General features: G+C 41.2%; 1 protein-coding gene across 1 annotated transcript in view; it reads right to left on the reverse strand.

Annotated features, from left to right (window-relative positions):
• The window catches only part of MTMR12 (myotubularin related protein 12), a 50,326-nt gene that overhangs the window by 10,972 nt on the left and 28,602 nt on the right, over window positions 1–10,752 (reverse strand). Inside the window, exons 9-12 of the mRNA XM_008572760.1 lie at window positions 8,902–9,008; window positions 8,146–8,270; window positions 2,996–3,074; window positions 1,252–1,322 (exon numbers count right to left, since the gene is read on the reverse strand). Coding sequence (XP_008570982.1) covers window positions 1,252–1,322; window positions 2,996–3,074; window positions 8,146–8,270; window positions 8,902–9,008 — 382 coding nt within the window. The remainder of the gene's footprint in view (window positions 1–1,251; window positions 1,323–2,995; window positions 3,075–8,145; window positions 8,271–8,901; window positions 9,009–10,752) is intronic.

Here is a 10,752-nt window from a genome sequence, read left to right on the forward strand (position 1 = left end):
GGAGCGCCGCCGCGCTCCCAAGCGGCGCACTGTAGCAGTGCACCACCGGGCCGGCCCACAAGTTTCATTTTTAAGGGGATCTTTGTTCTTGCACCTGAAGCATGTTAACAGTATACCTATGGGTGATGGGAAAAGGGGCTAGGAAATGAGATTTCAGAGGAGAGACAACTCAGTAGTACATCTAGGAGTGGGGAACATCTCAGTTCCATCAGCCAAAGGTTGGGATTTCATTTTATGCAACTCTGTGCACAAGATAAATGCATAAATTTGATGCAGTCTGGCCCTTGGTTCTTCCATCTCTCAGACCCCCAATCTTCATCCCTCTTCCTTTTCACCAGTTACATAGTACTCAAATAATGCCCTGTTCTTTCATGGTTGGTTAGGTCTCTTTCAATAACATACTTAGGGCAACTCTCTCCTCAGGATGCCATTAGGATATAAACTTCCAGAAGGCAGAAGTACAGAGCTTTGTACGTGGCAAGTGCTCAAAAATGTATTCAAATCTAAGTCAGTGAGCCAGTACCAGATGGACAGGAGCCACGTTTTCCAGTCTGCTCTTTGAACCTGAAGCCCAACAGTCATGGAGAGCATCAGAGAAGTGATAAAAGTTGGAGGTATAAAAGCATGAAATAATCTACTTAATCTGTAGTGGGGGGCTCTAAGAAATAAAATATTTCTGAAGAGCAGGTGATGTTTTAGTTCATATCTAAACAGTTACAGCAACAATCTTTGTTGCATGGTGGTTTACACCTGCTTTACACATTCTGAATGTTTATGTCACTGCCCTCACGTATAACAAGCTAAGGCCACTGAGGAAAAGGAGATCACAAATCACCAAGTTTCTATGGCAAGGACACAAAGTTGTCAAACACAAAGATACAAAAATAACAATTAAATCATCTATGTCTCTCTTTATATAAAAGCGATTACCAAAAGATTTTAACCTTAATGAACCTGAGTTAATATAAAACAAAATCCAAAACATTAAGACATGTGCGCTATGGTAAAGATACCAAACAATTACTTCTGGGATTGCAAATAGGTCTGCAAGTTCCAAGTGAAAGAATTTTTTTTAAGCTGTAACACTGAAATCCAAAGCAAAGGATTCCAAGGTCAGGGAGAAAGGAATGGGAAAGATTTCCACATTAGCTCACTCCTTTTATGAGACAATGCCAATTACATAAAGCTACAAAAACTGAACTGCCAAGTGAAGGAAAATGGAAGCCATCCTTTGTGCTTTAAATATATTACCTAAAAGAAGAACGTTCATGTTTTGTGCTTCTAGGCATTCTGTAATCTCTATTGCTTTTTTTAGGCAACGTCTAAATAGGAAAGAGATAAGAGAAAGAGGCATTAGTTCTTGAGCTTGGTACTGTAAACAAGAAGAAGTTTAGAGATAATCTGAATTCATCTTTAGTTTTCTATCTCACTTATTCTTTCAGGCTAAAATCTTCCAACAAAGAAACTAATTATCCTTTACACTATTCAGATACTGGGAGATACTCATCTGCTTATTAGAAACTAAAAAATTTCAGAAGAGAACCCCAAAATTGATGTGAAAATGCTCCTAAGTTATTTCTAAACTAGAAATTCTTCTTGAAAACTCATACCTGAGTCTGCTGGTGAGTCCTAGCAGGATCCCTAAATCTGCACACCTGGAGAACGTGATACATGTCCACATCGCTTTATGATCGAATGTTTCGGTGTGGCTGAAAAGACCCAATACACTCAGGAGTCCATTTTGTCTCTCTCTACACACATCACTCCCTTGAGACAGTTGCCACTATCTCCAGCTTTGACTTGTCCCTTACAACTAGGAACCTTCACACATGCTGTCCTCTGCTTGCTTCCTTGCAAGCCTCATTCCCCACACTCCGACCTTCCATCTGGTTAGGGATGCTCACCCTTCTCTGCCCAACCCACATAAAGAAGGGCTCTTTTCTTTTACAGCAGTTACCACCATTTGCAATTATATATATAATTTATAATATAATATATTTAATTTATATATATAATATATATTTAATTTATTATATATATTTATATAATATATAATATATTATATATATTTATAATTTAATATAGATATAATATATATAATATAATATAGTTTTAATTTATATATATAATATATATTTAATTTATTATATATATTTATATAATATATAATATAATATATTATATATATTTATAATTTAATATAGATATAATATATATAATATAATATAGTTTATATGTATATATTCATATTTATTATATATATAATATTCAGTTATATATATCTATATACTATATATATTCAAATTATGTGGCATGTAGCAGGCTCTTCAAAGCACACTTGTGAAGTGTCAGGAGGGCTGAGGTCCCTGTCCACAATACTCACTGCAGAACTGATGGAGAATGTTGTGCAAGGTAGAAGGAAGTGTTTCTCTCTTTCCTTAAATGTAGCCTAGGTAGGAGCTATTCTCTCACCCCAGACCATCATTCCTGCTTTGTACGTTCCTTTGCCATATCCTCTATTTAATAGCAACAGAGAGGAACAACTCAATATATGAAGTAGGAAGGGTAATATAACTCTGTTCTCTGGAGCTCTCAACCTAACTCCAAAACCAAAAATGACTAATAAACAATAATCACAATTAAAAAAATTTTTTTAAATAGGTAATATACAAAATTCAAAAAGATACTCAATGAAAAGTCAGGATCTTTCCCATTCTCATTCCTCAGTTTCTTCCCTGGAGACCACCACTGCTGCCTCAATTATAACTTTGGGTTGCTATGCCCTTTTTTGCAGTCTTTCAACGCCTCTTCTATAGAGTATGTCTCCTTGTAAGCAAGTAACGTTTACAAATTCCTACCAAATGTGCAGAGAAATAGTAAATAACAAATGTAAAATCCAGCTGAGCCCTGAATAGAACATATCTAAGAATATTTGGCAATTTGCTCTGACTTTGTATTCAACAACTGAAAAATTCAAGAGCAAAACTTGAAATACCTGATTATGTCAAGCCAGCTGCTACTTTCCAACAATGAAAACCATTTTATATCTGTGTCCCAAAATTCAGTACTGTTATCTGAAAGAAAAAAAAAGAGGGACGATGTCAAGTCATTGTTCACTGACATACCTGCCACAAAAAACCTGTGCTACTCAACTGTGCTGTTCAGATTAACGGTCTTAGACTCAAACCGCAGAATCCAGGCAAAAGACTCCACTTTAAGTCAAGGGCATTTCAAAACTGCAGCTGAAATGATTTTTGAACTGTAGTCCATAGAAGGGTGTGGCAGTCAAAAAGAGATCTTTATTACTGAAATACGAAATGTCTATAACACAGGCACAAAGTCATGGTTCACCCCGTAATTCAACAAAGAGAGTAACATGCTTTAGGCAAAAATAGCCAACATTCAGGCTGCTATTCCTGGAGGTGGAAAATGTATCCAGAAAACCAGATACATCCTTATGCCAAGGAAGCCAAAGGGTGAGAGACTTGACTTTCGTTAGAATCTTAAATACACAAATGCACGTACCTTGCACACAACTACACAATTTCCTCCTACACAACTTATAAAACAGAGAACGAATTTTATGGAAACCTAATAAATGTAAAAGTTGCAAATTCAAATCAATAAAAGGCAAATATCCCTAGAAATCCTGGGTGATTAAAATAAAATAAAACTGTAGAATCACAACCCTGAATTAAACAGTAAAATGAATTACTCTCCTCCAGGTCCCTACTTCTTACTAATTTTATTTTATAACATGCATCACAATGTGTTTAGTTGGAGGCACTCACTCTTGTTTCCCTTGAAAGAGTACAAGTCTTTGGTGCCTTATGCATTGTTACCACCAATGCCTAGCATACTTAGTATATACAAAGGAAATTCGATAAATGTCAGTCAAATGAGTCCTAAAACAATTAAGAATTTGTTAGGTTAAAAAGTCCACGTTAGGAAAAGTTTCCCTAAAAAAAAATATGGCCATCTCAGAGTAGAGACTCATTCAAGAATGGAGAGAATCAAGAGGTAACTGAGCATGATTACACAGGAGTCAAGTTCTAACTGGTTTTTAGTAGGCAGCATGGGCAGGGTAATGGATGTAGCTGGGACAAGCACTGCAGTTGATTGAATGGCTCCCCAAAGTCATTGAAGTTTAATCTCCACCGTCACCGTTGAGAGTGGGAAATCCTATTATGGTAATTGAAAGGTGTGGCCTTGAAGAGGTGCTTAGATTCTGAAGGCCATGCTCTAATGAATGGATTAATAATTGTGGTCATGGGCATGGTTCTGAGGGCTTTAAAAAGAGAGCACACGAGAATCTCTGCATCACTGAAGACACCAATAAGGAAGACCCTCACCAGATATATCCCCTGGACTTTGGACTTCCCAGACTCTGAAACTGTATACAACGAATTTTGCTTTCTTACAAATCACCTAATTCTAGGTATTTTTGTTATAAGCAACAGAAACAGACTTCTGAAAATTGGTACCAGAGAAGTGGGGTGTTGTTTATAACAAATACTTGAAAATGTGGAAGCAGCTTTGGAACTGGGTGTTGAGAAGAGGCTGGAAGAATTTTTTTTTTTTCTTTTTGTCTTTTTCCGTGACCGGTAACGGGATCGCAACCCTCGGTGTCACGCCCGCACCGCGCTCAACCAGTGAGCAGACCGGTCTCTCTCCGAACCCTCGGTGGGAGCGCCGCCGCGCTCCCAAGCGCTGCACTCTACCGAGTGCGCCACCGGGCCAGCCCAAGGCTGGAAGAATTTTGAAGGAGCAGGGTTGAAAAAGCCTAGCTGCTGGTGGGAGTTTAGAAGACAAGAAAACCAGGGAAGGTTTAAAATGTTTTAGCCTGGGCCGGCCCGGTGGCGCACTGCTGTAGTGTGCCGCTTGGGAGCGCGGGGGCGCTCCCGCCGAGGGTTCGGATCCCACATACAGACCGGTTCCCGCTCACTGGCTGAGCGAGGTGTGGGCGCAACACCGAGGGTTGCGATCCCGTTGCCGGTCCCGGTCCGGTACGGGCGCGACACTGAGGGTTGCGATCAGTTGCCGGACACGAAAAAAGGAAAAAAAAAAAAAAATGTTTTAGCCTGGTTAAATGGTGGTGAGCAGAATGCTGATAGAAATATGTATAGTAAGGGCCACTCTGAGAAGATCTCAGATGTAAATGAGAAGGGACTTACTGGAAACTGAGGCAAAGGTCACCCTTGCTATGAACTGGCAAGGAACTTGACTGCATTCTGTTCATGCCCAAAAGTTTTATGGAATGTGGAACTTAAAGATGCTGAACTGTGATGAGGTAGACTGATTTAGCTTATGCCATTTTTACTGTTTGAAAAGTGTTGTTCTTTGAAAGCCCCCCAACACCTGTGGTGAAAATTGAACGTTAAAAATTGTCCTGTACTTAGAAAAATTTTAAGTTCTGTCTGCCTTTGCTGTTTCCCACCTATGCTGTCCCTGACTGATAACACCAAGAGCTGTATCCAGATGTATCTAGACAACCTAAGGAGGAAACCACCCTGTGAAAGTTTTTGCCGTCCCTGAGTGATTAACTGGCTTCTTTCAGCTTCTGTTATGAGCTTGCGCTAGGCCTCCCCAACCCCCCTCCTCATGCCAGGAGGATATGCATGTATGTATGTATGTAACTATATGACTTTTGGGGCCGGCCCCGTGGCTCACTTGGGAGAGTGCGGCACTGGTAGTGCCAAGGCCTCGGGTTCGAATCCTATATAGGGATGGCCGGTGCACTCACTGGCTGAGCGTGGTGTAGACCACACCGTGCCAAGGGTTGCAATCCCCTTACTGGTCCCCCCCCCAAAAAAAACTATATGATTTTTTGCCTGTGTGACTATGTGCCTTTAAAAGACCCCTTAAACTTAAACTCAGGGCTACTTCCTTCCAAGGCTTTCTTGGAGGAACAGTTGCTGGCTGGCCAATAAAAACCCCCTTTTAAATTCTCAATTGGGTGTTCTGGTTCCTTTTCATGTGGCAGCCTCACAACAGAACGAGGGTATTTGGGAGAAGAAATTTCTACACAGCAAAGCATTTAGGAAGCTCCATGGCTACTTGCAACAGCCAATGCTGAGTAATGGTGGCAAAGGCATAACATAAAGCTAGAATTTACAATTAAAAGGAAAAGTTAAAGACTTGGAAAATTTGTAGCCTGGCCATGTGCTAGAAAAGCAGAGAGCATTTTCAGGAGAACAATTCAATGGTGAAGCCCAGTGACTGCTAAGATTATTACAGAAGAAAGGGATTATCAAGAGAAGGGAAAAAAGGCCTTGAAGGTATTTCAGTGATCTTCAAGGTTGCATCCTCCATTACAGGCCCAGAGGTCTAGAAAGACAGAATGATCTTGGGGAACAGGCATGAGGCACCTTCCACGGGCTCAATGCCCAGGGTCACCTCGGGATGCTGCTCCCCACACCAGCACCCCAGGTGCTTTGTCTGCTCCGGCCATGGCTAAACTGGCCCTTGGTGTGGCTGGACCTGCAGCTTTGGAAAATACGAGCCAGAACCCTTGGCAATGTCCACGTGGTGTTAGATCTCAGGCTTGTAGAATGCCAGAGCTGTGGAGGCTTGGGAGCCTCCATCCTGATTTCAAAGGATGTATGGAAAACCCTGGGGGCCCAGGAAGAGATCTGTTGCAGGGGCAGAGTCACTACATAGAGCCATTGCTTGAGCAGTGCCAAGAGGAAATGTGGGGTTAGAGTTGCAGCAGAAAAACCTCACCAAGGCCATGCCTAGTGGAGCCATGGAAGTGGGACCACTGCCAAGGAGACCCCAGACTTGTGGAGCTACCAGCGTGCGACACCAGCCTGGGAGAGCTTAAGCATCACCTGAGACCAGGAAAGCCATAAAGCAATGCTGCCTGAGGACTTGGGGACCCAACCCCCACACCAGCGTGCAGAGGACATCCAACCTGGAGTCAGGTGCACGATTCGCCAGCTTTAAGATTCAACGCACACCCTGCTGGGTTTTGGACTTGTTTGGAACCTGTTACCCTTCTCCTTTGGCCTATTTCTCCCTTTTCAAATGGGAATATGTACCCTTTGTTTGTTCCACCATTGTATCTTGGAAGTAGATAACTTGCTTTGATTTCACAGACAGGACTTTGAACTTTAACTTCTGAGTTGAAAGAAGTTAAAACTTTGGTGATGAAATGAATGTAACTGTATGTGAAAAGGACATGAGTTTTGGGGAGCCAGGGGTAGAATGGGGTAGAATGCAGTGGATTGAATGGTGCCCCAAATTCACTGAAATTTAATTCCTGCTGTGATTCTTAAGAAGGTGGGAAATCCTATTATGGTAATTGAAAGGTGTGGCCTTGGAGAGGTGATTAGATTCTGAAGACTATGCCCTAATGAGTGGATTAATAATGGTGATCATGCGCGTGGGTGTAAGGGCTTTAAAAGGAGAGCACATGAGAGTCTTTCTCTCTGTTTCTACCATCTTGCAACGTGAGACTCCTATGTCACTGAAGCCACCAATAAGGAAGACCCTCACCAAACGTGTTCCCTGGACTTTGGACTTTCCAGCCTCTGAAACTGTAAGGAGTAAATTTCGTTTTCTTACAGATCATCCAGTTCCAGGTATTTCTCTTACAAGTAATAGGAATGCACTAATACAGGCATATTTCATTTTCTGCTTTATACATTTCTGATCATTTAAACTTTTTTTACATTGTAAGAAACTACATATACCCAATCAGAAAAAAATAATTACAGTATTTCCACTTTGGGAAAAAAGTCCACTAAGGAAAATAAACAGGTCATTCACTTAATAAATCACCACCACAACTCAGTAACTACAGGTATTGCATGGTTCAAAACCTTTTAGAGTGAGAAGAAAAAATGCTTACTGCTGGGCGACTGGTGTGCTGGGGAAAGGACAGAAGTGGAAGGTGGCTGTATGATCACTGACACGAGAAGGAGGCAGTGGGGGAAGCCTGGACAGAGGTGGGGAGGGGGAGCACAGCAATAGCAGCTGACCCTCACCTCCTGGCCCTTCACTCCACGACAATGACCTTCAAGGTCTCAAGAGAGCCTGTCTACTATCACAAGGAACCCAGGGAAAAGGCACCCAGTTTCACCTGATCCACGTGGCATGTCTTTCCCCATTTGAGAGAAAGTTTTTGCTCAGCATTCTTCTCACCTATCAGAAATAGCTGTTTAAATTTGGAGTATGCAGCTTGGATTTCCTGCAGGGATAGGAAGTTGCTTGATAGGTCTTCAGTTTTAACAGCTTCATAGGGTGGCCTGTGGATGGTCTTGTAAATTCTAGGTATCAAAAAGTCACATGAGATTAGAAACGCAAATGTGAATTTACGAAAGCTTATTTTTCCTGAGCCTTACTGTGTGCCACATCTGTGTTAAGAACTCTGCAGGTATCATCCCATTTAACCCTCACCAGCGAGTTAACTGCTGCAGGACTGCTGTTCCCAGTAGAATTACCTGGCCCAAGATTATCAATTATAAACTGATAGAGCCAATGATTTGGACCAAGGCAATTTAACTCGAGTCTAATTCCTTTTTATGTTTTAAATTCATCCACTTTGGGTTTTTTAAATTTTTTATTATGAAAAATTTCAAACATGCAGAAAAGCAGACATTGCACAGTGACATATATCATGACCTAGATTTGACAACTATTAACATTATAGACATTATGCCGTCTCTTCCCTAAATAATTCAGCATGCATCTCCAAAGACAACACAGTTGACATTCTTAAAGATTACATTATACTGATTCCTTGCAAAGTAATTTAAAACGACCACTATAAATTGTACTGCCGTAGCACTATGGTACCAGCAGGTAAACTGAAATGGACACACTACTAAGAACTGTTCCCTGCTTCTTGGAAAACAAGAACTGAACTAAACAATAACAAAACACAGAACTAGTACTGACCCATCCAAGAAGCTCTTCTGGATTTGTAAAATGCCATCATCCTGTTCTTTGGGCAGTGCTGACATTTTCAGAAGGGCACTTCCATTGTGGCAGGACCAACACCATATCTGCATAGGGAAATAAAGGTTTGCCAGACATAATATACACAACCCAAGCGGGGACAAGTAAGCCTAGCATTTAAATTCGCACAGGGAAATGCATAACTTCAATACAAAATGGCTGGATATATTCAACTTTACTAAGCCAGGGAGTATACTCACAATGAAAAAGACTGATACAGTCTTAAAAAAACAAAACAAACAAACAAACAAAAACACAGGTTTAGCTATCCAGACTCAGACTTGTTTATGGTCTGACATACACCTTTGACTTGACTTTAGTGCTGGTAATCTAGATGATGATGATGACAACAATAACAACATTAGTATTAGGATAGTAGTTATCACTGGATTGTATCTGCTTAACAATGGGGGAAAAAAGCATGGAGAATGATGTATAAATATGAGTAGGTTCAAAAGGAATGGCAGACAGAAAGAGGGACAGATAAAGACGCTGCCAGAGAGGGGACTTCTGAATGCTCATGTAACTTAGTTGTCATATTTACTATAGGTCTGCTTAGAGTCTGATGAGACATATGCTAAACAAGAAAGAACTAATCTAGATCACCTTAAGGCAGGGGTTCTCAATTGTATTTTATCCCCCAGGAGAAACCTGGCAGTGTCTGAAAACATTTTTGGCTATCTCAACTTGGAAGGTACTACTGTCATCTTAGAGGGTGCTACTGGTAGCTATGGTGTTAAATATTTTACAATGACAGCCCCCACAACAAAGAACTAACCAGCCCACGATGTCGATAGTGCCTAGGTTGAGAAACCCTGCCTTAAACAGAACAAAAAACAAGAGGTTGTGGTGGTATAAGTGTGCAATACTAATCATTTCAAAGCAACATTCGAAAGGATTGGGTTCTCCAGGTTGGTACATAATTTCACCAATTCCAAATGTAAAATCAATTGCCTCTACCTTGCTTAAGATGACTTTTGGTGATCTTAATGTTCCTGTCAAATGAAAATCGTACATAGAGACTGAGATTGAGAGCTCTGTGTTCTCTGGGTAGATGTACAAATTCCAACTTGTGTAATACTGTATTTTTCTGCTGTCCATTCATGCAAACTCTACTAATGACTTTCAGGACGTATAATTAAAGCAGATCTAATGAAGTAAGAACACCTTCCCACAGTTACTCTCAAAGTTACGTTGCTGGCTCCTCACTCAGGTCTCAGCAGAACATTTTCTACTTCTCAGTCCCAAGACCCAGCTAGAATGCAGAGTATCTAAATTTTGTACACTGCAGGGCTGGAGAAGCAGCCTATTCCCACATATGTGGAGAATTCATCTTTGTTTCTTCCCACAGAGCATATCTTCTGTTCTAGATTCCTCTGTGAAAGGATGAAGGATGGAAACCCTCATTTTCATTCCTCCAAAGTTTTGATTTTCAAAGTGTAGTCTATACTCCAAGGGAGGTCCCAAGACCCTTTTAGGTGGTCTGAGAGACCACAGCTATTTTCATTTATTTATTTATTTAAAAACTGTTTTCAGGGCCGGCCTGGTGGCACACTGCTACAGTGCGCTGCTCGGGAACGTGGTGGCGCTCCCGCCGAGGGTTCGGATCCCACATGCAGACCGGTTCCCGCTCACTGGCTGAGTGAGGTGTGGGAACAACACCGAGGGTTGAGATCCCGTTGCCGGTCCCGGTCCGGTACGGGCGCGACACTGAGGGTTGCGATCCATTGCCGGACACGAAAAAAGAAAAAAAAAAAAAAAAAGGAAAAACTGTTTTCATAATAATACTAA

This window comes from Galeopterus variegatus, unplaced genomic scaffold (genome assembly GCF_000696425.1).
Source record: "Galeopterus variegatus unplaced genomic scaffold, G_variegatus-3.0.2 Scaffold830, whole genome shotgun sequence".
In the NCBI taxonomy this organism is placed as follows: Eukaryota; Metazoa; Chordata; class Mammalia; order Dermoptera; family Cynocephalidae; genus Galeopterus; species Galeopterus variegatus.